General features: G+C 33.8%; 6 protein-coding genes and 1 non-coding gene across 9 annotated transcripts; 4 read left to right on the forward strand and 3 right to left on the reverse strand.

The window, feature by feature from the left end:
• Positions 1–26: 26 nt before the first annotated feature.
• On the reverse strand, positions 27–3,843 carry LOC18045349 (uncharacterized protein At2g39920). 2 transcript variants are annotated; one of them, XM_024185545.1, is made up of 6 exons: positions 3,408–3,843; positions 3,194–3,268; positions 2,942–3,091; positions 2,031–2,478; positions 1,192–1,392; positions 27–509 (listed from the first exon to the last, which is right to left on the reverse strand). In XM_024185545.1, the coding sequence occupies exons 3-6, from the start codon at positions 3,009–3,011 to the stop codon at positions 299–301; spliced, it is 930 nt and encodes a 309-aa protein (XP_024041313.1). In that variant the 5' UTR covers positions 3,012–3,091; positions 3,194–3,268; positions 3,408–3,843; the 3' UTR covers positions 27–298. The 2 variants fall into 2 exon arrangements, with proteins under 2 accessions (XP_024041313.1, XP_006435663.1); XM_006435600.2 differs by having other exon boundaries at positions 3,194–3,843.
• Positions 3,844–5,181: 1,338 nt separating this feature from the next.
• Positions 5,182–9,169, reverse strand: LOC18045351 (adenylosuccinate lyase). Its single transcript, XM_006435602.2, has 10 exons — positions 8,867–9,169; positions 8,430–8,582; positions 7,910–8,125; positions 7,646–7,828; positions 7,203–7,424; positions 6,891–7,007; positions 6,657–6,800; positions 6,324–6,425; positions 6,068–6,136; positions 5,182–5,623 (listed from the first exon to the last, which is right to left on the reverse strand). The coding sequence occupies exons 1-10, from the start codon at positions 9,056–9,058 to the stop codon at positions 5,381–5,383; spliced, it is 1,641 nt and encodes a 546-aa protein (XP_006435665.1). The 5' UTR covers positions 9,059–9,169; the 3' UTR covers positions 5,182–5,380.
• A 2,613-nt stretch (positions 9,170–11,782) lies between these two features.
• On the forward strand, positions 11,783–14,066 carry LOC18045352 (sedoheptulose-1,7-bisphosphatase, chloroplastic). 2 transcript variants are annotated; one of them, XM_006435603.2, is made up of 8 exons: positions 11,783–12,054; positions 12,252–12,371; positions 12,464–12,649; positions 12,804–12,885; positions 13,002–13,223; positions 13,305–13,405; positions 13,482–13,553; positions 13,658–14,066. In XM_006435603.2, exons 1-8 carry the CDS (start codon positions 11,941–11,943, stop codon positions 13,937–13,939), a joined length of 1,179 nt encoding a protein of 392 aa, XP_006435666.1. In that variant the 5' UTR covers positions 11,783–11,940; the 3' UTR covers positions 13,940–14,066. The 2 variants fall into 2 exon arrangements, with proteins under 2 accessions (XP_006435666.1, XP_024042154.1); XM_024186386.1 differs by lacking the exon at positions 12,252–12,371 and having other exon boundaries at positions 11,812–12,054.
• Positions 14,067–14,183: 117 nt separating this feature from the next.
• On the forward strand, positions 14,184–15,181 carry LOC18045353. Its single transcript, XM_006435604.2, has 2 exons — positions 14,184–14,213; positions 14,705–15,181. Exons 1-2 carry the CDS (start codon positions 14,184–14,186, stop codon positions 15,179–15,181), a joined length of 507 nt encoding a protein of 168 aa, XP_006435667.2.
• A 1,428-nt stretch (positions 15,182–16,609) lies between these two features.
• On the forward strand, positions 16,610–19,184 carry LOC18045354 (laccase-4). The gene is made up of 6 exons (XM_006435605.2): positions 16,610–16,735; positions 16,809–16,960; positions 17,050–17,294; positions 17,373–17,501; positions 17,628–18,545; positions 18,948–19,184. Exons 1-6 carry the CDS (start codon positions 16,649–16,651, stop codon positions 19,076–19,078), a joined length of 1,662 nt encoding a protein of 553 aa, XP_006435668.1. The 5' UTR covers positions 16,610–16,648; the 3' UTR covers positions 19,079–19,184.
• A 1,323-nt stretch (positions 19,185–20,507) lies between these two features.
• TRNAR-CCU lies at positions 20,508–20,580 on the reverse strand. The gene has a single exon. It is a non-coding gene; the product is annotated as a tRNA-Arg (tRNA).
• A 791-nt stretch (positions 20,581–21,371) lies between these two features.
• On the forward strand, positions 21,372–23,106 carry LOC18044229 (transcription factor DIVARICATA). Its single transcript, XM_006435606.2, has 2 exons — positions 21,372–22,267; positions 22,472–23,106. Exons 1-2 carry the CDS (start codon positions 21,870–21,872, stop codon positions 22,932–22,934), a joined length of 861 nt encoding a protein of 286 aa, XP_006435669.1. The 5' UTR covers positions 21,372–21,869; the 3' UTR covers positions 22,935–23,106.
• Positions 23,107–25,404: the final 2,298 nt, after the last annotated feature.

Raw genomic sequence — 25,404 nt, forward strand, 5'->3', positions numbered from 1 at the left:
GAATTACATGAAGATGAGCCGCAATCAACTGGTAACTCAGAAAACTCTTCTATTTGTAATTATATATACAACAGTAAATTCAGGGGACTCATCACTCACTACCTCAGCCTAGTTGCAAACTGCGATGGCTACTCAGGGTACTCATCACTCATTGCCTCAGCCTAGTAACAAACTGCGATGGAGATCATTAAATAGTCAATGCACAAAGAAGATATCAGTGGTGCCGATACCACTCTGGAAAATCATCAACAATGACAAAGAAGGAATCAATAGCGCGCACGCCACCAAGGAACATCAGCTACGATGGAAATTTTGTACTTTCAATGTGATGATCAAAACTGTAATATAAAGGGTTAGGAAGCTTAAAAACACGCTTCCCTAAACTTTGACCTATTAAAGCATCCATCTGGTTGCTAATCAAACCAGTTATGTGGAAGCCCTCTTTCTGCAATATCGTCCTTCGTCTAGACAAGTATTCGCGGCTATCCATTTGCATTTCATTGTCCAGCCTACAAGAATGCAAACCATTTTCAACAAACTCCAAAGAGTATGCAAATACATAAATGTCCGAGTTTGTAACTCTGAGTACCTTGGTACCAACAAAAGGATTAAAATAGCCCTGAGCTAGAAAATCCGTGGCTCGTCTAAAAATTGAGATGGCACATTTAATGGTTGGAAACGCACTAGCAATTTTAAGCACAGTTTTTCCTGATATTGCAAGTAATCCAACCTAAGATCCATGCCAGCTAATTCTACCCCAAGCTTTACCATTGCCGCATATCAGTATGATTAAAAATCCAAATCTCAAAAACAAACTCAATAGTGCATATATATGTAAAAGCTTACCAATATATAAATTCTGGTGTCAAAGATAGATTCAGATGTAGGCTCAGATTCTCTGATAAGGGTTTAGGGTAACCATGGTCGAAACAGAAGCTCTAATCATAAGAAATACCACTATTTTATAAACCACATACCACATATAACAGATAAAAAATTGACTCCCATCCAAAAACACTCATACTGCAGACCTGCATTGCCTATAATTAAAGAACCGACCAGTGCAAAGGACAAATATTCCATACCAAAGCATGACAAAGTTTGAAAAAGAATTGGAAAGTATAAGACATTTTATTAAAAATATAATAAAATTATTTAGATGACTTAAAGAAAAGAACGTCGTATTAATACCTCATAATCAATGAAGACCAACCCCTGTAACCAGCTGAAATAAGGAGCTCTGTGGTGGCATTTCTTTGTCCCTCATGCTTTCTAGATAAAAGTATCACAGGCCATCCCCTGACTTGAAGTTTCATGAATAGTTTCAATGTAAAAATGTGCTTCAGATGTTTGGCCTCTTCAATGCACTCAATATACCCACGTACATTAACTCTGTGCAGCAGCAGAAATCTTTCTTGTAAGTAATTTACAACGATCACAGGCACTTTTGGCATAGCAAGGGGGAGAAATAAAAAACAGCTTCCAACTGATACTATTTTGTGTAGGAAGAAATGAAAAAGAGAAAGAAGTATCATTTAATTGACTCAGAGAAAATGCTGATTGCTTGCAGATCATTCTTTTGGATAAAAAAGTTAAGACCTAGCAGAAGCGTGATTATCAAGCGTGAATACCAAAAGGAAATAGAACCTCTTTTCATCTGAGTAATTTTTCTTCTATAGAAGACATTAGCGCTCTTGAGATTTTTGAGAAGGAATAGAAAGGGAAAAGGAAAAGATAAAAAGTAGTTTTTGGCCGGGGGGAAGTGGCTGTAAAGAGAAGCGAAAAAAGGGCACAATTTCCAATTTTAAGTTTCAAATTGTTTAAAATTAATATGCAAATAAGAGTTTGTCCCCTAGGAAACTTGTGTACTTTCACTAAACAAGAAAAGAGGAAAAAGCAACAAGTACAAAGGAATGGTCGCATGTTAAGACGTTCAAAATGAGAGAGAATTTATGATCCTAATCATACCAAAAAAATGAGAGGCAACATACACAAAGACAGCAAATATGCTACAGGCACGAGAAAATTACCTGTCTATTAATGGATTACTGTACTTGGAACTTGAAGCGAAAATATCATCTATGTCCATTAAAACTACATCTAGACCATTGTATGATGGTGTAAGAGTATTAAAGTAGCCTTCAACAATCTGTATTGAAAGGTTTAGATCTCTAGCAAATTGTCCTTCTTTGATGTATCGAATAGCAAGACCCCTGCAAATTTCTGGCAAGTTATCTGCTTCCAAGCTGTTAAGCTCGGCATGTAGAGCAAATAGCTTGCAATAATTGTTATCACCGCTTGATTTCATAAGTTCAACAACTCCGGAACTCCTATTTTGACAGGATTGCAACATGACAGCTAATGTAACCAGCAAGGTTATTAACAGAACTCCAACTGTTATAAGACCACCAATGAAGATTACTGCAGCAAACGTTGTCATGTAGAACCCGGACTCAACCGTATATTGGCTTCCATGCTCTGGTCCCAAGGAAAACAACAAGATTAATATTCCATCAAACTTATTTCAAAACTATATTAACTCTAGCTTGACGTGTGAAATTAGCTGAAAAAGGTCAAGAAGTAGCAGATGAATGAGAGAACATATAAATCATCAAGTAGCCAATTTTTTATATATTCAATTTAAAGCCATTGATCCCATAAAAGAATCAATGACAGCACGTATTCTTCCCAAACCTACTATGGTAGTTGATAATAACATAACAACTTAAGTGAAAAGATCTCAGTGACAATGGATTCGCAAAAGTATATTGAATTTTTCAATCCAGCCCCACTATTTACTTACATCAGTCACTCATATTTTCTAAATTGCCCCCACCTACCATAATGAATCATTTAGATCACTTTCTAATTACTGTAAATGCTGGTGTGCATACTTATAAGTCAACAACAAATGCCAAAAACTTTAAAAGGTGTAGCTTACCAGAGCCTCCTCTACTCGAGAGACTCTGGGAGGAGAGCTGCCGCTCCATTTGATGAGCGTAAGCTGACATTTTGGTAATCTAACCAGCATTCACCAGCTCAAGTTAAAACTAGCATATCTACAGATCCCTTTGGGTGATAGAAGGGTCACCTGTAACAACAAAGATTAAACACTCATAAAAATCTCAATTACCCAGACAGAATAAATCATGCTAACAATTCAAAGATATCTTCTATAGAAGTTAAAACTTACAATAACATTCATCTACCATGCTACGAGCCAACAACAGCATCTCATCTCAGCTTCTTTTGCCGATCATATTTAAACCTAAAGAAAAGTAAGTTAAAACAAAGATAACACATTTCCAAAAGAAATTAAGAAACCTTACAAAGGTTTCATTTCTATCATTCTATGAACCAAAACTAAATATTTATGAACGCTAAGTCGAGATCATATCATGACTCACAATCAGAAGCCACTAGCCATCTCCGTACACAATTATGTAAAATAAACACAAAAATCTCATCTGCGTCGACAGAAAAAAAAAATCAACTGATCATGTAATATCAGAAATTTTCAAGTGGTTTCGTTATCAAGGTTCCTAGCCATCCCATTAAAGAATAAAAAATCCATCAACCCCAGAAACAGAAAAGAGAGTGACGCCACAGAAGTAACATTAATGAAATAAAAAAAAAAGGCACTCGCAATTCACAAATGACGGAGAGAGAGAGCCGAGAGGCTGACATTGAAGAATAATAATAGAAGAGATAAGAAGGATGTCGAAGAACATGAATAAAAATATCAAAATTTTCATCGTCTTTCCAATTAGGAAGGTTCGTCTTGTGGCTTTTTTCGAATGACAGGGGATGGCAAAAGTGGTGGGCCCAGCCCATTCAACAGGAACTCATGTCATGATTCCAATATATAATTGTGTTTGCTTGGTCTTTAAAAGCAAATCAAAGGGTAGTTCTGTCCCAAAAATAAATTTGCTTGTGACTCTTTGGCTTTTACCTTGCGGAATTGCTGTCCATGTCCCCGATATTTTTATTTCAATAAGTCGAAAATTTTTCGAATAGATCAGAAATACAATAATATGTATATATACTTAAAAATAATCATATTAATAATAGTTATATTAAATTTAGTTATACATATATCAATATATATATATATATTTCAATCTAAAATTTTAAAATACGAAAACGTCTGAAAAAATACATAAATCATGCGGTTTAAGCGCTTTAAATTTTAACCTTTTAAAACTTTATGGTTTTAAAATTTTCCTTAACGTTTCCCGCACTTTATAATTCCGAATCAAAAAATTATTATATATATATATAATAATTATACATATGTATTACTTCTGAGCATATTTTAAAAATTTTCTAATAACTCATATAATGGTAGACCGTCCAAAAGGCTTATGATGCGTGTTTCTTCAAACAACCTTGAATTTGTCTGCTTGTGGAAGGTAATTTACACTGTAATCCTTGTTGTTTAATGAAAATTCACAAAAACCCGTAGTTTGCAAAACTCATAAACTAAGTCCAATGAAATTAGAGATGACAAGACAGGGCAGCGGAATGTGTGTTTTTACGTATCAATTTTGTATCATATCAAATTTATTTCGATCTAAACACATTCTATTTAATAATCGTGTAAAAAAATATTAAAACATCAGCACGACACAAAAAATAAATAAGTTATCAATTAACTCACTCAATATCTATATGTTTAACTAAATATTACAAATTACGTTATTGAAATAAATTACATATAAAATATTATATATCGATATTATAAAATATACATGTCTACTAACATTTTAAAATATTGAAGTTTTAAATCTATATAAAATTTATTGGAACATTATGTATATGTTCATCTTTTAAAAAAAAAAGATAATCATATTCGATATTTGAGTTTTAATAATAAAAATTTATAAATTAATTCAAAATAGAAAATAATACCGTACTATTAATCGAGTAAATAAGTTAAGAACTTTAATTCTAATTAGACATAAAAAAGATTCTGCAAACCCAAACCCTATCAGTTTGAGAATTTTGTCAAAATTAACTCATACTCATTTATTCGTGTAATACTCATGCTAAATAATCGGATCGTGTCAAAATTTACCAACTTCAATCGAAACCATTCATATGAGCACATTGTGATCTAATTTGCATGAAGGATAAACATTGCCCATCAAATTTAAACTCTCCCTCCCCGCCGCCGCCCCCCCCCCCCCCAAAAAAAAAAAAAACTAAAGTATGTATTACAATCATTAAAACTACAATCAGGTTCTTTTATAAGGACAAAATGGTTTTCATTTTCCCCCTTTTTTTTTACCTTCCCAAGTCCCACCTGAGGCACTATTCAAGCTTTAAAGATAATGAGCGAGCATCAAGCAATAATCCTTCTTGAGGAACTATTATTCAACTACACGGTTTCTAAGACCTTTGTCCCGTTCACCAAATTCACAGCTACATCCACATTCCGAGCCAATTCAGCAGCAGCTCCAACATAGTTGTGAGGCGTTAAGTTTAGAAGATTGGCCTTAGCTTCTTCGGGTAATTCTAAGCCTATGATGAATTCTCTTATACTTTCTTTAGTAACAACCTTTCCCCGAGTTAGCTCTTTTAGCTTCTCGTAAGGCTCTGGAACACCATATCTTCGCATAACCTACAAAAAAAAAAATTAGCAGCTTGTAACAATTACGGGGCAGATTGCTTAAAGAGAGGAAAACATAATTAGGTTTAGACACAATGGAAATCATATGTTGTCTAATACACAAAGAACCAAATAAACCAATTCAAACAATCAGCTCTAACCCATACAATAGCCACATTAGTTCCAACTTAAATACAATAAAAAAAAAATTCATAAAACATTAAGCACTAAACATTTCCCAGTACTAAGATAGATATATATCAGTTTTTTCCTGAACTGGAAAGGGGGTTTACTAGATGAATCTACATAGCCTGAATCCTCTGGTCTCCTTTTCTACTATTACTCTTAGCATCTGTTCCAGAAGCTAAAGCATCAAAATATCCAATCAGCAAACATAATGTAAATACTTGGAGATATCAAAAGATCAGATAAGACAAATGAATCAGAGTTACATACAGTCTGTATTGGTTCAGCAAGCACCTCCCAAGCATGGTTCAAGTCGTCACTCAAGCGAGCTTCATTAACCTAAAACACAGAACAAATCATTCTGAAAATATGAAGAAATAGTTTTCCCAATATAACAGCAACGTAAGGTTTCTGCTGAGCAAATTAAAATAATGCAAGCTTGGGAACTATTAGTAAAAGCAATTGCTCCAGAAGTGTATGCCAAGTACCAGCAATTGTAAGTTCAATAAATACATTTATAAAGCACCTGAAGCTTTGCTATTCCCTGCAATGCACTTTTGTATGCAAGAAGAGAATGTCCCAGTCCTCCGCCCATATTCCTCAAAACAGTTGAATCAGTCAAGTCACGCTGCAAATTCAAAGAAATCCATTATTGTAAAAAATAAGGCACCTCTTAACTAAATCTCACTGCCATCTATGCATGCATAAGAAAGAAAAGGCCGCATAATGCAGGCCAACTTCAATCGTGTAAGCACTCTAGGTCACTCTTGAACTTAAGATACCAAGGGACTTGACGCAACAGGCACAGCCAAAGGTCAAAGTTGAAAAATATTAAAAGTAAAGTTAGATTAGATCTTACCTGCCACCGCGAAATAGGCAACTTCATGCTGAGAAAAGATAAATCTTCATTAGCCTTGCCAAGATTACCTTCACTATTTTCAAAATCAATAGGATTAACTTTGTGAGGCATTGTTGAAGAGCCAATCTCACCAGCCTTAGTTACCTGTTCCAAATTTGGGGAAAATGAAATCATTCACATCATATATGAGGAAAAATCCACTAAAACCTCAGTCCTTTCATCACAAAAGCTTACCTGCTTAAAGTAGGCCAAAGATATGTAGCCCCACACATCTCTATCGAAATCAATTAATATATTGTTGAACCTGACAAATGCATAAAAAAGCTTTGCCATGTAGTCATGGGTCTCAATCTGCAAAACCAGTTAAAACATATAATCTGAAAAAATAATAAATAAATACAAATAAGTAAAAATAAATTTCTCAATTCAAAACAAAATTACTTTGTTTGCTCATATGAGTCTTGGCTAAAGTGAATATATTAACCAGTGGCTTCTAATCTTGCAAAGAATACATAAATGGTAAACAAAATATGCAGAAAAAAAGACCTGAGTAACATAGGGATTGAAACTCAAACCAAGAGATTTTACAAAGCCCTCTGTAATTTGAGGCCAGTTAACATCAGGATATGCAGAAAGATGTGCATTGTAATTGCCGACTGCACCAGCAAACTTCCCCATTATCTCAACTTGAGAGATCTCCTGCCTTTCTCTGCCTAACCTGATGGCAAAAACTGATATTTCCTTTCCCAATGTTGTTGGTGAAGCTGGCTGCAGGTATTAAAAAAAAAAAAAAAAAAATCATTCTACTTTGTGCCACTGAACCATTTAAGAGACATGTAAACTGGAAATGTAAAAGCAAAAGTGATGAAAAAGAAAGCAAGAAAGTTCTAAAATGTATCAGACTGTTGAAATTATTCAAACATGTCCAATATGTACAGTTTGGATCAAGTTCAGTTAAATGACTTATCATAGGCAGAAGGTAGTCTCACCTGACCATGAGTGCGGGAAAGCATGGAGACATTTGCATTATCCTTAGCGATTTCACATAATGCCTTTATTAATTTATCCATTACTGGAAACATGACTTTGTTTATTGCTTCTTTCAGCATCAATGCATGTGCAAGATTGTTGATGTCCTCCGAAGTGCAAGCAAAATGAAAAAACTCAAGAACCTGAAATAGACACAAATTCTTTCAAACAAGGAAAAAAAGTTTAACTCAGATTCAAAACAAACCAATGCCGTAAATTCCAACCTTAGCAATCTCTGGCTGTGATTGGCATTTCTGTTTCAAGAAGTACTCCACTGCCTTTACATCATGGTTTGTCACTCTCTCAATGTTTTTCACTTCCAATGCATCATCCATGTTAAATCCATCAATCAGTCCTTGCAAATAAGACTTAGCTTCTTCACTGAAGCTTGGGACCTCTGTAACTTCAGGAATTTTCGAGAGCTTCAGCAACCATTTGATCTGCCAGGTGAGTGTAAGAATTCAATATCCCTTCTAATCAAAATATATTCTTTCTCGCAAAGGAAAAAAGCAGCATTTGGTTTGCAGTGAGAAAGGATGTTGATAAACCCAGATATATGCCATGCAGATCAGGTGATCCCAATCTTAAATAAATCTACTATAAAGTTTACCAAGCTAAATTGATGTTTTATATCTTATTTAAAGTGACTACTCTACCACCACGAGCAGAAGAGAATTTAACAACTTTAAAGTTTATCAAATGATCTCAAAACTAAAGAACAAAGTATTTCGATTGAAAGAGTACCTCAACTAGAACCCGGAAGTAGATAAGCCCATACTCGCTCATATAAGGAGCCAAGTCCTTAACTTTACTCCAATATCGACCATCCAACGGCGACAATGCAGTTAAACTGGAAAGCTCAAACTCTCGGGAATCAACCTTACTCATGTTAACCACCTAAAATATCAAAATAAAAAAAAAAATTATCACAATTTTCTCTGAAAAAGAGATCTCAAGAACTAAACTTCGCTACTCCGAAAATGTTAACTGAGACAACAAAGCAACCTTATATATAAAATTCCAAAAAATCCCACGTCAAAAGAAGCAAAATTTTCTCCCAATTTCACATCTATAAGAAATTTAACAGGGAAGAAAAAAGTTCACTGCCACTCTTGTTTCTAAAAAAATGTCAACTAAGACTAAACTTCAAAAACTGAAAACAAGAAATAAAGAAAAATAACCTTCTTGTAAGTGGTTTCTCTGATTGAATATGAATTGGATAACTGAAAAGAAGCATTAGAGAATCGGCGTTGATGATGATTTAAGCTCGTGGGGTTTACGGGGACTTGGTATCTTCTTCTAAACGTTGATTCTGGACTAAAACGGAGCAAAGTATTGTTGCTCAAAACCCGAGAAGAGGCACCAAGCTCCATGAATCAGTAAAAGTTGAGAGCTTGCAACGAAATTGTAGATGGAGCTTCAAGGGTTCACAGAACTTCGCGGTCTTTTTAACTCTCGTCGGATCATAATCAGGCTCAAACTCTAATTGCTAAACCCGATTTCACATAATTCAGTTCGCTTACTTGTTGATTGTGGATATACTCTAAGCCCAATGAAAAGAAGCCCAAGCGTGCACATAATTGGGCCTAAATCGAATATTGCTTTATTTATTTATTTCTTATTTTTAGACCTTTTGGTCTTTGTTGTTTTCTTTTAAGAAAAGAACAAAAAAGAAATTTATTGTGTGTTTACTTCTTAGAATAAGGAATGTAAATGAAGGAATGTCAATTAAAGTTATGTTTATTTGACAAAATTAAATTTGGGAATGAAAATAAATTATGTGGGTCCCACATAATTTGGGAATGAAAATGAGAATCTCATTCCCATAGGAGGTTGAGAATGAAAATGTGAGAATGGGAATGAAATATAAATTTACTTTTCTATCCTTCTATTTTTTTCATATTTCCTAAATTGCCCTTGTTCAAATCACAAATAATTTTATTATTTTAAATGTCATTAATTATTATTATTATTAATAAATTTTATTAACTTTATTATTTTAGTTATTATTAATTATTTTTATTTTTATTAATATTATCATTATTAACAATAAAAATAATGATAAAAATAATTAATTTATCATTATTAACAATATTATCATTATTATTATTGTTATTATTATATTATTAATAAAAATAATAATAACAATAATTAATAATAACTAAAATAATAAAGTTAATAAAATTTAATAGTAATAATAATAAGAATAATAATAATAATGTAATTTTCATTATCTACATACATGTATAAATATTATTATTAAAATGATATTAATTAAAATAATAATAATAATAAATGTTAATAATGATAATATTAATAGTAATTAATAATAACTAAAATAATAAAGTTAATAAAATATAATACTAATAATATTAATATTAATAATAAATGTTAATAATGATAATATTAATAAAAATAATATTAACAGTAATTAATAATAACTAAAATAATAAAGTTAATAAAATATAATAATAATAATAATAATGTAATTTTCAATATCTACACACATGTATAAATATTATTATAAAAATGATATTAATTAAAATAATAATAATAAATGATAATAATGATAATATTAATAAAAATAATATTAATAGTAATTAATAATAACTAAAATAATAAAGTTAATAAAATATAATACTAATAATATTGATAATAATAATAATAATAAAGGTTAATAATGATAATATTAATAATATTAATAATAATAATAACAATAATTAATAGTAACTAAAATAATAAAGTTAATAAAATATAATACTAATAATAATAATAAATGTTAATAATGATAATATTAATAAAAATAATATTAACAGTAATTAATAATATCTAAAATAATAAAGTTAATAAAATATAATAATAATAATAATAATAATAATAATAATAATAATAAATGTTAATAATGATAATATTAATAAAAATAATAATAACATAATTAATAATAACTAAAATAATAAAATTAACAATAAAATTAATAATAATAATATTATTAAATTTTATTAAATTTATTATTTTAGTTATTATTAATTATTGTTAATATTATTTTTAATAATAATAATAATAATAACAACAATAATATAATGATAATATTGTTAATAATGATAAATTAATTATTTTTATTAATTATTAATACTATAGATATTTTGGTAAATTGATTTTCATTTCTATTTATTTTGCCAAGTAAACACATCAATGGCATTCCAGCACATTTCCATTCCCATTTATTTTTGCCAAGTAAACATTGAAATTTCATTCTCATTCCTCATTCTCAGTCCATTCTCATTCCACCTCATTCACATTCCCATGAAGTATACGCACCATTAGATTCCAAATTACGGAGTTTTAAGGCATTTATGTTTTTTTTATACATAAAATATTGAAGGCAAAGAAATATTTTAGTCCACTATTTATTAAGGTCTAGTCATGTAAATTAATATAATTAGGAAAGAAAAATAATTACATAATCGAGAAGATAATGATGATGTTCACTCTAGCATGTAAATGCTCCGTATGTGTGCGTGCTTTTTTTTCCCCAAATTATTACTGACAGTACAGATTACAGAAGGACCATTGAGAGTTATAATGGGTAGATTTATAAAAATATACACCTAATAAAAATGAGATCTACTTGCTTTAGAAGGCATTAAAATTAGTGCGAACAGTACTTTAGCACTCGGCCTACGTATGACTTAGGTGACCAAAATGGTGTTTCCATGCAGAAAGTCACCTTTTGTTTCCCGAAAGAAAAATGAATGCCGAATTTTCTATCTTATTTTCCCAAGAAAATGCACATCGCCTAAGTTGTTAGAAAGCTTGGGTTCTAATGTTAGGGATAAAGCCATAACTGCATGTCATCATATTGGCACAACAAACAAGAGAATGAAGACAATAAGCTGAACCGAAAACAACCAAAAAAAGGCAGCAGTAAAGGACATATTACAAGTTTACGACCGAACCATTGCTATTTGCTAGTTATCAAATATTCATATCTCTTTATATATAGGATCACAGCCACACATTAATGAGCGATCCAAATTGACCTCACCCCCTGCCCACTTGACAAGCCCATAAACTAAGTAGCCTCCACGTGGCATCACAATGTTAACTGCTTATCTGCTATCCAAGTTTCCATGACCAAAAAAAATCAATAACAGAACTGAAATATTGATACTACTACGACTACTAACAACTATAAGCTTTAGCTAGCATTAGCAAGAGTTTCTGAGCAGTGAAGTTTTATCAAAGCTCTTGGAAAATGGAGACTGGTATCACGTGCTATTCTCGCGGCGTTGTTACTCCCACTGTTTCTTCTCAGCGTTACACCGCTCTAGTGTCACCAACGTCCGTTTCTTCATCTTTCGGCTCAAGGGTATGAATTTAGTTATTGAAGTTATATATTGCTGCAAATTTCATGCCTGCAAGGCTAAATTATCATGTTAATCTTTCTGATATGTGAAAATGTTCACAAGACTTAGAAATGTTAGTGTCCGTATGCATGAACTGTTGAATGTTAGATTTTATTTAAAGGGTAATTTATTTTGTAATAAAAGTTAATGATTTTGGCAGAGCCTGAAAGCTAGCTCCCTATTTGGGGAACCACTTAGAGTGGTGCCAAGATCAGCAGTAAAGGTTTCAAAGACAAAAAATTCTTCTCTTGTGACTAAATGTGAGCTTGGTGATAGCTTGGTAAGTAGATTTATTTTATTCATAATTAAACTGTTTGAAGTTGGATGGAAATTCATTAATTTTTTTTTTTTTTTGGTTTTGGGCGATTGTAGGAAGAATTTCTGACTAAGGCAACCCCAGATAAGGCATTGATTCGGTTGATGATGTGCATGGGAGAAGCATTAAGGACTATAGCTTTTAAAGTCAGGACAGCTTCCTGTGTAGGAACAGCTTGCGTCAATTCTTTTGGAGACGAGCAACTAGCTGTTGATATGCTTGCTGACAAGCTTCTTTTTGAGGTAACACTTGCTTAACATTTATGTTTTTTAAGTGTTAATGCTATGTTAAGAATGCTTAGACTGATTTCTAGAACCTAATCTAAGCAAATAAGAAGCTAATTGTACAGTTATGCTTATGGTTTAAAATTTAATGTAACTGAGTTTTGATGCATAGGCCCTGACTTACTCACACTTCTGCAAATATGCTTGCTCCGAAGAAGTACCTGAACTCCAAGATATGGGAGGCCCGGCTGAAGGTCTGCACTCGGCATATATCTTATAACTTATTTAATAATTCTAATACTAAAATTAGCAACCAATATTGGGAAAGTATAATTGAAAGATGCTTATGGGATCATGACAATTTGAACAGGTGGATTTAGTGTTGCGTTTGATCCACTTGATGGATCTAGCATTGTCGACACAAACTTCACAGTAGGAACCATATTTGGGGTGTGGCCTGGAGACAAATTAACTGGGGTCACAGGAAGAGATCAAGTTGCCGCAGCCATGGGAATTTATGGTCCTCGAACCACATATGTTATTGCAATTAAGGATTTTCCGGGAACACACGAGTTCCTTCTTCTTGATGAAGGTTTGTCTACAGTCTGCTTTGAACCTAGTAAATGGGCAGAGCCAGTAGTGATATAATAATGTTCCTGTTGTGCATTGTCAGGAAAATGGCAACATGTCAAAGAGACCACAGAGATTGGCGAAGGAAAAATGTTCTCCCCTGGAAATTTGAGAGCCACTTTTGACAATCCTGATTATGACAAGGTATGTGTAAGTTTGTTATACATTTTAATCGCTTAATTGTTAGCCATGGTTTACTCATTTTTTTGGCTACCAACAGTTGATCAACTACTACGTAAAACAGAAGTACACATTGAGATACACAGGTGGAATGGTGCCAGATGTCAATCAGGTATTAATAGTAATGGCAGTTTGCAGTCAGACAAGTGAATTTTGATTCAGATTATTGTGAATTTAGTCAGCCATTCTAAAAGAACTATAACTTCTTGTGCGCAGATCATCGTTAAAGAGAAAGGTATCTTCACTAATGTAACATCCCCCTCTTCAAAGGCCAAGTTGAGGCTGTTATTTGAGGTAGCTCCTTTGGGATTGTTGATTGAGAATGCTGGAGGTTACAGTAGCGATGGAAAAATATCGGTTCTAGACAAAGTGATAAACGATCTTGATGATAGAACTCAAGTTGCCTATGGCTCCAAGAATGAAATTATCCGGTTTGAAGAAACTCTATACGGATCTTCAAGGCTTAAGGGCGGGGTTCCTGTTGGAGCAGCTGCTTAAATGATAATGTTGTCTTTCATGTGTTTCTTTTTCTTCGATATGCAAAGAACTTTAAACTATCAATATAGAAGTACAAGGTTGAATTTCTGGTATGAGATGAACAGTGAAGCAGAAATTTTGACCGATATTCACGGTTTTAAATTATGCCATGTTCTAGAACTTCATAAGAAACTTAATATGCTATGCTATTTACACTATAGATAGAGAACAAGTAAATTAATTAATAAACAACAAGCTCTAATAAATGTATCCAATTTTGCAAATATCAAAGAAGGTAAGCATAGGAGTTATCTTCATGTAAGCTTCTCCCTTGGCTTTGAAAGGAACATGCCAAAAGTTTACATTGTTACCTAAGATTCCTTCACAATAACTATGGCAATCTTTCTAAAAGCAATAAATTTACGGCATGGTATGCAAATGTAAGTTTCAGATAAGCTTAACAGCAGCACACTCTTTCATGCCAAATTCCACTTGCAGTAGAAAGAGTAACTTCTGAATCCGATTGTTGGCAAACTGAAGGACGCAATCGAGTCATAGAACCTCCAAGCACAAAGCAAGATTCATACAAGAATGGTATGTATTCTCCTCTCTGGCAATTTATATGAAGCACACGTATGCTTATACATCATTCTTGTTTGTTTTCAGTGGCGAAATTTTACAATCTGCCGGTGCATTATGTCAAATTGTGTTCAGAAGATTATATAATCTGTTTGGTTATGGTTATGATTTTTATTTTTATTTTTTTAACTTTTACCTTTTCTACAGGCATTTGAAACAAAACAGGGGAAATGGCGCGGATCAGTTGGTGGCATAGTTGATGCACCCATTAACAAGGTTTGGACCATTGTTTCTCAAACAAAAAAATTACCAGAGTGGATGCCCATGGTTGAAAGGTGCACCGACTTAGCTGGAGATGAAGGAGTTCCAGGCTATATTCGGTTAGTCTCTGGCTTCATGTTTCCTCAAGAAAATGGGGAAAGGTCATGGATCAAGGAAAGGCTTATTTCCATGGACTCGTCTTCACATAGTTATGATTATAAAATGGAAGCAAGCAATGTTGGTTTAGATGGGTCTGTAAATTCATTAAAACTTATAGATTACGGTGATGACTCAACACTTGTCAGCTGGTCATTTGCGACAGACCCCGTAGAAGGTGCTAGTGAGGACAGCATAATAGATTATCTTGGGTTTCTGTATAAATCTTGTATAAATAGGATTGATAGTGCCATTCAAAAGGTTTGAGAGCATGGTATATCTTTTGTGGTTGCGTTGGGCTGTCTCAGTTCTTATATCAAGTTCCAGCATCTTTCCTTGTTATCTACATTGATTTATGTCGAGGAAATTGCATAACTTATTGTCAAAGTGTAACTTCAGTAAGCCTGGTGCCAATATACGATCAACATTAACTTGTATTCCTGACAGAATTACCATCATTCTTTCGTGCAAGTCCAACATGACGGGTAATGGTTGATTTCTTATTCAAGGAAGAAACTTAAAGAAGGTGCTATCACGGAGACCAAATTCTGATATGCGTTCATAAAGATAGAAACGAGCTCTGTTATCGCAATTTTAATAGTTAACAGTTACATGCCACGGAAAATGGATGTGCACAAGTTGTAGATATCTTATGTTCTTAAGATTATCATTTGCGCAAGTACCATCAGTCCATTGGCTCTTGTAGTAGTCTAATATGTTCCAGTCTGGCCGGTAAATCCTGGAAAATTTTGTTTATGTGCACACCAGAAAGAAATGCTGGCAAGTATAACAAGCCAAGGCAGATCATTTCTGGCAAAGTGATAAATAAACAAGTCAATCCAAATAAGGTAGTTGGGACCTTCGCGCATCCAAGGGAGATAAACGGTGGGGAATGTAATGAAAAAAACATGTCATTTTTTTTTTTGGGAAAAACCAAGGTGAAAAAGATGTGTGATTTGAAATAGATGAGTCAGATGAGCTGTTACTACACACCACTAATATCTGATCTTTCTTTAAGCTTCCGGACAGCTGATCATGTCGATTATCAAGTCCATGAAAGCCATTTCTCAACTACTAAATTTTGTTTTACATTAAGATCAAACATACTTATACACGGACCATCACCCACCACCACAATTGCCGGCATCTCCTAAGCTAGTATATCACTAGATCTTTGATCTACTCTTCTGGAAGAGTAGCAGCAGCCTTTCTAAGTCTACATTGTAACTACTGCCTGACATAGATTGATCAAGAGCTCATGCTATACTGATTAAATTATTAATTAAAATTATGAACAGATTAGTTTCTTAAGAAAGGCATGCCACTTTGGAGCCAATTCTTTATTATGGTATAGCACTGTAGACAGATAGAAGAATAAAGTAAAATACTGAAGTATCTACAGAATATTAGAGAAAAGGAAAAAGAAGACCCTTAACTTGTAACTTTCAAGCAGATGGGATGTTCCCTTTCATAAATCGCTACGGTCAATTGAAAGCGGCCACAAGGGCTTACTAGCTTACTTAAATGTACAAAGATGGCTACATTGTGTAACATGCAAGAAAAGTTAAGAAGAATACATTGCTGGCTTTTTTCATTCACCTAACCAGGTAAAAGGACATTGCATCAAAGACCTAAATATTTTATAAACCCAAAGATAAGCGGCACACATTGGTATTTTCTAAAATAGTCCTAATTTGATCTAAAATTGAGAAAGAGTGAGAGAGAGGAAGAGAGATGGCATATTTGATTAGGGCAATCCTGCTGGCGACTTTCATGTTTCCAGCATTGGTCGAATCAGCAGTTCGTCACTACAATTTCACCGTAAGTACATTATGTTACCTTGCCTCGGCTAAATGAGAATGAAGATGCTCATATTAGTGGCAAATTTATGCAGGTGGTGATGACAAACATGACAAAGCTTTGTGCAAGCAAATCTATCGTCACTGTCAATGGAAAGTTTCCGGGGCCAACTCTGCATGCAAGGGAAGATGACAATGTGATCGTAAGAGTAACCAACCATGTTAAATATAACGTTACAATCCACTGGTGAGATTTAGTGTGGTATGCAACTTAGCCATTGAAAATATATCAATAATTCCTAAAAACTTCTTACAAGATTACTTTGAGCTGTGCAGGCACGGAGTCAGGCAGCTTCGAACTGGTTGGTACGATGGGCCAGCATACATTACGCAATGTCCAATTCAGCCGGGGCAAAGTTATGTCTACAATTTCACTCTTACAGGACAGAGAGGCACACTTCTTTGGCATGCACACATTTCCTGGTTAAGAGCAACAGTACATGGTGCCATTGTCATCTTGCCTAAACGAAGTGTGCCTTACCCTTTTCCTAAAGCTGACAAGGAAAAGATCATTGTGTTCGGTAAGCTCATAGTTTCACGTCAAGCTTTGCTGGTGATTAAAAATTTCTCGGGATTGTGACTTTATTTCTGAATTTTAGGTGAATGGTGGAAAGCTGATGTTGAAGCTGTGATCAACCAAGCTACTCAAATGGGTGTGGCACCAAATGTTTCAGATGCGCACACCATTAATGGCCATCCGGGGCCAGTCACTAATTGCACTTCTCAGGGTACTGACTTGGGGCATACATGATCTTGTGATGCTTAACAATCATATCACCTTCTAACAAAGCAACAATATTACAATTTATTGGAAAAAAAAAAATCTTGAATCTAACGTGCTTGCTTCACTGCAGGTTTCACTTTACATGTTGAAAGTGGCAAGACTTACTTGCTTCGCATAGTCAACGCTGCAGTCAATGATGAACTATTTTTCAAAATTGCTGGCCATAATTTAACTGTAGTTGAAGTTGACTCATCCTACACTAAGCCCTTCAAAACAGACACAATATTCATCGGTCCTGGCCAAACCACAAACGCCCTTTTAACAGCCGATAAAAAAATTGGCAAGTACTTAATAACTGTCTCTCCTTTCATGGACACAATAGTAGCTGTTAACAATGTTACCGGAATTGCTTTCTTGCGGTACAAGGGTACGGTCGCGTTTTCCTCAACAACATTAACCAACGTTCCTGCTATCAATGCAACTGAAGTTACAAACACTTTCAGTGATAATCTTCGAAGCCTTAATTCGAAAAGATACCCTGCAAAAGTTCCATTAACCGTTGATCATTCTCTATTGATCACTATGGCTGTTGCTGTGAACCCTTGTGCTACATGTCCTAATGGTACCAAAGTCGGGGCGGCAATGAATAATATAAGCTTTGTAATGCCAACAACAGCTCTTCTTCAGGCACATTACTACAAGATTAGTGGGGTTTTTACTGACGATTTTCCAGCAAAACCACCAATAGCTTTTAATTATACAGGCAATTATACGGGTACTCTTCAAACCACAAATGGCACAAGGCTTTATAGACTGGCATATAACTCTACAGTTCAGCTTGTCCTTCAAGGTACCACTGTAATCGCACCAGAGAATCATCCAACACATCTGCATGGCTTTAACTTCTTTGCTGTTGGCAAGGGCTCAGGCAACTTTGATCCCAACAAGGATCCACAAAAATTTAATCTCGTTGATCCTGTTGAGAGAAATACAATCAGTGTGCCCACTGCAGGATGGACAGCAATCAGATTCAGGGCAGATAATCCAGGTAATTTTTTATTTTTTTCATGTTATAATATATATATATATTTGGTCAACATTATTTTCTAAATTGAAGGTTTTGGTAGTATTTTAAAATATATTAGTCTCTTTCAAGACGAAGAAGTACTATCTCTTTATCAAGACAAAGTATTGTAGTAGCAAAAAACGAGAAATTCCAACAAAATGCCTTTTAAATAATTTGTTCTCCTAAATAGGCAGTCAACGAGCGATCAGCTAGCAATTGGCATGTTGACTACCCAACCCATGAATAATCAACAAGCAATAAATAGACAATTGACAAATTACGAAAATTTAATTACTTAGGGTCATTTAATTTTTAATTTGTTTTAATAATTTATTTTTATGTTGCTCTAATGTACCAAAATATATGCTTCTTGTGTGGATGAAGGTGTTTGGTTCTTGCATTGTCATTTAGAAGTGCACACTTCATGGGGATTAAAGATGGCATTTGTGGTGGATAATGGCAAGGGCCCTAACGAGTCACTCATCCCTCCTCCTAGTGACCTTCCGACGTGCTAAACATACTACCAAGAGAGGCTTTGAGAATCAAAGTTTGAGACTAGAATTCAAATGAGAAGGTACCAAGATTATGAGGATGATTGAACAGATTAATTAAGTTTAATAAACAACAGAAAGAACAAGGTGATTGGTTTGTTGTTTTTTGAGATGCATGGCAAAATGAAGATGGAAGTTGCTGCTGCTGCCTGTAGAGTATGAATAAAAATGTTGGGTAAACTTAGTTTAAGCTTTAAACAACTGCAAATTCTTGTAATTTCCAATCTGTGTTCATATTTTACGGTGGGATGTCTTGTTAACATATATTTCTGTTGGTTTTTTAATGACCTTTTTCCTTTTTCTGGAAAGATTTTACAGTTATAATGAGTTTATGTAAAAGAAAAGAAAATGCTTGAGAACAAAGATGAATTTGGGCAACAACATTTAAGTCCTTCATCTATTAAAGTTCTAAAACGAGTAGGGATGACAAAAATCCCCACGGAGACGGGTACCTTTGGGGATTTTTTTCATTTGAGGAGGGTATGAGGATAATTTTATACCCAATTTCTTATTCGGAGAGGGGACGAGGATGAGGTGGAATCCCCATCCCCTACCCATTTTCCCATTTTAATTTTTAATTTTACTTTATTTTTTTAAAATTACTAGTAAATAAATTATAAAATTTAAATTATAAAATTATAAATATTGGTAAAAATAAAAAATATCAAAATATTTTTATTATTAAACTTTTAGGCCTAATTAACTAATTAAAGTCCTAAATTTTTATTTAGGACATTAAAAAGACCGAGTAGATTCTATTAGCCTAAAATTTTTTAATTTTAATATTCTTTAAATATTTTAAAATTAAATCTATTTTTTATTTATTTTTAGATGTTATAATTGCCCACAGCGAATCACAGTTTTAATATCTAATCTAATCTAATCTAATCTAATATTTACTCTTGATTTGCTCCGATTTAATTATTTTGTTGTAAAAGGAATAGTCCACATTTATAAAGTGTCCACGCCACCATTGAAAAAGTTAATTTTGAATCTAAATTTGATTTTATTTGTAACAATTTTGTATTAGACTATTAATTTATTCATAATAGTTTGTAAAAGAAGTTTGTATCCCTTGCATACTGGACTAATGTAAGATATATTTCGAACTTTACTTTTATTTAAAATTTTTATTTTAATATGATTAACTCAAAATCAAAAAAATATATATATTAATTATTCGGGGATCCCCTGTTATTATTCAAAAAAAAATAAAAATTCTCTCAAATAATTCTAATGAGAACAAAAAGAAAGAGAATGGAGACATATACAAAATATCATGATAGACAGATTCGTCCCCTCCAATTCCCTCCCTAAAAACGAGAATACGAGTTTTTCACTTTTAACAAATGGCGCCCTTCCCCCAGCTCAGTATGAAACAAAATTTTTATCTCGCGCCAGATAGGGGTCGAACCTATGACCTTCTGCTTAGGAAACAGACGCTCTATCCACTGAGCTACATGCGCTGCTTTAGTGTTTCTTCTACTACGTAATTAACTAAATTTATAAATATTTCTTTTGTTGTCTGTTCCCTTTTTTAAACTACATCCATAGATATAAAATCAGCAATCTACCAAGACTTCGAATCTATATAACAATAGCATAACCTAAGCTCAACCGAGCATAACTCAAAAAAACTACCCAAAATGTCTACAAATTTACAAGTATTTTTCTCTTAAATTTGATGAATTTCGAACACACACAAACACTCATAAATCACATTTATAATTTTAGTTGAAAATATCTTTTAAGCTATATCTCAATCTACAAATCAAGTTCAAAACTTTGAAGTTTATAATTCACCCCCTTGTACTTGCATCCTTTCCATTGGGCCACGTGTAACTTAAGGTGCAACTTTCCCACCATATATCATAGTTATCACAATAAGAATCCATTTAATAGAATAATTCTTATCAATAATTGTTTTATGGAAAGAGAATGATACCACACCCTTAATTTGCAAATAACAAATGCTCTTCAACTTAGACCTTATAAAGTTCCTTGATGAGGCATCTCAATTTGCCTAAAAGAATCTAATAACAACAAGAAGCGTAGTTGATCTTTACTACATCATAGATAAGGCTCTCATTTTAACTTTTGCTTTTTGTGTTTATTGTGCAATTAAAAATTGAATTGAAGAGTTACAGAAAAAGAGAGAAAATCCTTAATCAAATTCTCTATAATAAGAAGAGGAAACTTTTGAAGTGTCACTCACCATTTACAATATGACACCTGCCTTTTCTCTATCTATATTCTTCTTATTTTTTTCCTTTGAACTCATATCAATCCAAACCCCACAGTTAAACTAATACAGTTCATGATTCCTATAACTTCACTGTTTTCCTATATAATCTATGCATATTCAACTTTCTGTTTCTTCTCTTCAAAGAAACCCAGAAAAGAAAATACTTTCTTACCATGAGTTACAGTTGAAGTAGTATAAATTCTCACTTTTGAGAATCACTTCACGAAAAAAATAAAATAAAATAAATCCACTCCTATGCGTCAAACTTAGAAAAAGATTTGATTTTTTTTCCTGTATGATCAAGATTCTCTTGATTCTTTGAAGGCGTGTCTTTAATCTTTAATAGATTCTTCAGTTCATGCTGTTAAGTAAAGGAGATTCTTGATTCCCAGTAAATGATTCCATATAAGCTTCCTTTTTAATCGTTCTTAAATTTCACTTTGTGTTCAAATATTTCAACCACTTTGATAGCTCAGTTAGCCTGGAATGTGCTTATAAGTTACTGTTAGAATGGAGACTTTGTATCCAGCTTCATATATGTCAAATTCATCAAATTGGTTTCTTCAGGACAGCAGCCGGAGCACAAGCTGGACTAGAGAAGAGAACAAGAGATTTGAGAGTGCTCTTGCAATTTACAGTGAGAGCACTCCGGATAGATGGATAAAGGTGGCTGCAATGATTCCGGGGAAGACCGTGCTTGATGTGATCAAACAGTACAAAGAATTGGAAGAAGATGTTAGTGATATCGAAGCTGGAAGGGTTCCGATTCCCGGGTATCTTAGCTCTTCTTTCACACTGGAGTTGGTTTCAGAAAGCGATTATGATGCTAATAGGAAGAGAACTTTGGTCGCGAAAAGCTCTGATCATGAGAGGAAGAAAGGCGTGCCATGGACCGAGGAAGAGCACAAGTAAGTTCTAAATTCTGATGTTCAAGTTTAGTTGATATTCCTGCTTATTCATATCTTTGTGATTCTTAGTCAGTTTTGAAGCAGATGAAGGCTTGAATAGTCTTGCTGTTACTGGTCAAATGCCACACAATTGTGTATATTCAGTTGTTCTATGGTGTCTTGATTTTGTTCTTGACACGGACCTTTTTGATTGATAAATTGCAGGCGGTTTCTGATGGGATTAATCAAGTATGGCAAAGGAGACTGGAGAAATATTTCGAGAAATTATGTAATCTCCAAGACTCCAACTCAAGTGGCAAGCCATGCTCAGAAGTACTTCATAAGGCAGCTTTCAGGAGGGAAAGACAAGAGGAGACCAAGCATCCACGACATCACAACCGGCAATCTCACCAATTCAGTTTCATCAGACAATCATAAGCCTTCTTCATTTGATCAATCCAATGTGATTCCAGCACAGCAGAAGTCTTTTGGCACCCCAAAAGTTGGCCTGGAATGGACTGACTCAAACAATGGAGCAGTAATGGCTTCAGATTCGACTCAGAGCAATATGCTTATGCCATCTGCTTTTGAGTTCGGTTCACACGGTCTTAAACTCCAGGGCCAGAATCTGTATGCCACCACTGCTTATCATGGAGCTCATGTTAAGCCCCGGAATCCATTCTTCTAAGGGCTGTTGTGTTTTGTCGTAGTACGAAGTTGTAATGCCTCACCTGATTGTATTATGAAAATTTTCAGTTCTAGTACTTGTTGTTTTAGTTGTGTTAATGTACAAATGGTGTGTTTGAATTTGTGCATGACCCTGGAATGTTACAGAAACATGGGAAAGTTAATCATGTTAATAATATCATATCAATGATTGAGCTTCAAGTGTGAAAATTGAAAACACAACTTCTTATGAATTATTCCTAGCTTCATCGCTGAATTTCTTGTCTTAGAATTTATGTATTCATTCCCTAATGCAGATCAAACAATTCCATAAGCACCGAATAAAGAATTTTGAGGCCAAAACAAGTCAAGCGGCCTTCACTCCACATTTACCGGAAAGCATGAGCAGTGGTTTCCAGGTGAATGATTTTGGCATTTGTTTCAATCCACAAAAGGTGATCTATAAAGTGCACCCTCTTATGCTTGTACACGTGGAATTAATTGCTTGGTCATTGTTGCGTCGTAGTTGCAATGTCATTGGATGATGTAGCCTAATTGGTTGAGTCACCATGCACTCTTTGCGAAATTCCACAGTAGCAAATTGCTTGCTTTAGGGCCCTTTCAGCAACTCTTAGCTTTAATGCGTACGCGGTGTGGCCAAGTTGACTGATGATCAACCTTTGATTGCTTGATGATCACCATCAATTAGTAGGAAGCTGAGTTTGCATTCCACTTAAAATAAAGAAGCATCACATGCTTCGAAGTTTCAATCCGTCCTAGAATATATATATATATATATATATATAAATAAAGAAAAAAAAATGAAGATCCACATTAGAAATAATGCAAATATGGGTATACAATTTTCTAATAAACCAATCCAATTTGGCCTTTTTTGCTTTGATGTTTCTGTTTCTGCCAACCCAATTTGTCAATGGTAGTGGCATCACTGTTTCATTAGCAAAGTGGAAGCTTTCATTAGTCTCTGGACACATCATTATCCCCCCCCCCCCTTTTTTTTTTTTTGGCCCTATATGTTTACTTGACAATCAAATAAACAAATTGACTGTTACAGTGTGTTTAGATTTTGTGCACACTGTAACCTTGTCCCTGGGAATACAGCATCTATAGCTTTGTGGTTACTGATTAAGCAGAATCAGATATTGACCACCCTGTCCTTAATTGACTTCAGAAGAATTTATTTAATAAACGTTATCTCCATCTCTAAATTCGCTTCAAGAATTCCCCTTTCGGCTTAGAATTACTCTGTGCAAATACTTTCGTCACTTCACTTTCTGCGTCACAGATTCTGTAGGAAACGAAAAGAAAGATGCCTTTCTTTGAGGGCGGAGCAAAAATTGATAATCTGGGGAGCAAAAGTTACGAGAGTAAAACTTTTGGAGACCCAAGTCTATAAAGAGCAGGAAACTTTAGTGAAAGTTTTGGGGGGGGGCAAAATAATTAAAGATTAAAATCTAAATTAAAAAAGTCATTATACATTTTTTTTTTCTTTTTCTTTTTTGTTTTTTGTTCCCAGGGCTAGCGACACGCCGCTGTACCTGCAGCAGGGATGAGCAGCTTAGTTCGGTTTTAATTACTGACACGTAGAACTCAACTATTCCCATATTTCGGTCCAGCTTCTGATTAGATGAATGGATGATGATGCCTCTCTCTTAAAAGTTGGTGATCCACATGGCAGAAATCACATCAAAATAATCATGTTTTAAGAAAATGCCGTCCCTGTGTTTGTTTTTTTTTTTTTTTTTAACTTTTGCTTTTAGTTGCCATTGTGATTTCTACTTCCATATCCACTGTTGCTGCTGCAACCATCCGCAAAGATTAGTGCCCACCCCATGTCTCTTTGCATGCATCTTTTTTTCTAATCCACGAGATAATAAGTATTAAAAGATCAGCAGCAACATGATCAGCATGATTATTTTTATCAACTTCCTTTTTTTTTTTTAATCTTTTTTTCTTAATTTCTTTTGGGCAAATGACCAAAACAATCAACTTTATAACGTTGTTTTCGTTAAAAGCAGCCTCTCTCAGCAAGTTGTATGAGAAAGCACCCTTTGCCACTTTATTCTAAATTTGATCAAACTTGAAAAAGGTTACGCCATAAACTTTTGGCTGCCTTTCCTCTTTATATTTTTTTTGAAAAAAAAATGAAAGATTGCTATCCCTTTTAAAAATAAGCCAGTTACTGCTACTTAAAAACCACAAATATTTCATGCAGGTTTATATATATATATTAAAAAAAAAGTTCTTCATGACACAGCAAGACGTATAGTAGCCACCACAGGTCTGTTTTAAAGCAATTATATTTTTTTTAAAAAAAGTTCTTCATGACAAAATATCTACTTGATAACACAATTATACTTTTAAGTTGTTGGTTACATTTCTCAAATTTTTTTTTTTAACATTATCAAAGTTGTTAGTTAATAATGCATAAGCTTGTATATAGAATCGATTACTCAAGAATGTAAACCAGC

The sequence above is a fragment of the Citrus clementina genome, unplaced genomic scaffold (assembly GCF_000493195.1).
Source record: "Citrus clementina cultivar Clemenules unplaced genomic scaffold, Citrus_clementina_v1.0 scaffold_4, whole genome shotgun sequence".
Classification (NCBI taxonomy): Eukaryota; Viridiplantae; Streptophyta; class Magnoliopsida; order Sapindales; family Rutaceae; genus Citrus; species Citrus x clementina.

Coding starts and splice junctions, on each gene's coding strand:
- LOC18045352 (XM_006435603.2), top strand. CDS start 11,941: ATGGAGACTGGTATCACGTGCTATTCTCGCGGCGTTGTTACTCCCACT. Junction 12,886..13,001: donor TATGGGAGGCCCGGCTGAAG/GTCTGCACTCGG, acceptor CAATTTGAACAG/GTGGATTTAGTGTTGCGTTT. Junction 13,224..13,304: donor GTTCCTTCTTCTTGATGAAG/GTTTGTCTACAG, acceptor GTGCATTGTCAG/GAAAATGGCAACATGTCAAA.
- LOC18044229 (XM_006435606.2), top strand. CDS start 21,870: ATGGAGACTTTGTATCCAGCTTCATATATGTCAAATTCATCAAATTGG. Junction 22,268..22,471: donor TGGACCGAGGAAGAGCACAA/GTAAGTTCTAAA, acceptor GATAAATTGCAG/GCGGTTTCTGATGGGATTAA.
- LOC18045351 (XM_006435602.2), bottom strand. CDS start 9,058: ATGGAGCTTGGTGCCTCTTCTCGGGTTTTGAGCAACAATACTTTGCTC. Junction 6,426..6,656: donor TGCCTATTTCGCGGTGGCAG/GTAAGATCTAAT, acceptor TTGAATTTGCAG/CGTGACTTGACTGATTCAAC. Junction 5,624..6,067: donor TTGCTGAACCAATACAGACT/GTATGTAACTCT, acceptor TTTTTTTTGTAG/GTTATGCGAAGATATGGTGT.
- LOC18045354 (XM_006435605.2), top strand. CDS start 16,649: ATGGCATATTTGATTAGGGCAATCCTGCTGGCGACTTTCATGTTTCCA. Junction 16,736..16,808: donor TTCGTCACTACAATTTCACC/GTAAGTACATTA, acceptor AAATTTATGCAG/GTGGTGATGACAAACATGAC. Junction 16,961..17,049: donor TATAACGTTACAATCCACTG/GTGAGATTTAGT, acceptor TGAGCTGTGCAG/GCACGGAGTCAGGCAGCTTC.
- LOC18045353 (XM_006435604.2), top strand. CDS start 14,184: ATGTATCCAATTTTGCAAATATCAAAGAAG. Junction 14,214..14,704: donor TTTTGCAAATATCAAAGAAG/GTAAGCATAGGA, acceptor CCTTTTCTACAG/GCATTTGAAACAAAACAGGG.
- LOC18045349 (XM_024185545.1), bottom strand. CDS start 3,011: ATGTCAGCTTACGCTCATCAAATGGAGCGGCAGCTCTCCTCCCAGAGT. Junction 2,479..2,941: donor CTCGAGTAGAGGAGGCTCTG/GTAAGCTACACC, acceptor CCTTGGGACCAG/AGCATGGAAGCCAATATACG. Junction 1,393..2,030: donor AGTAATCCATTAATAGACAG/GTAATTTTCTCG, acceptor GCTGCTGCACAG/AGTTAATGTACGTGGGTATA.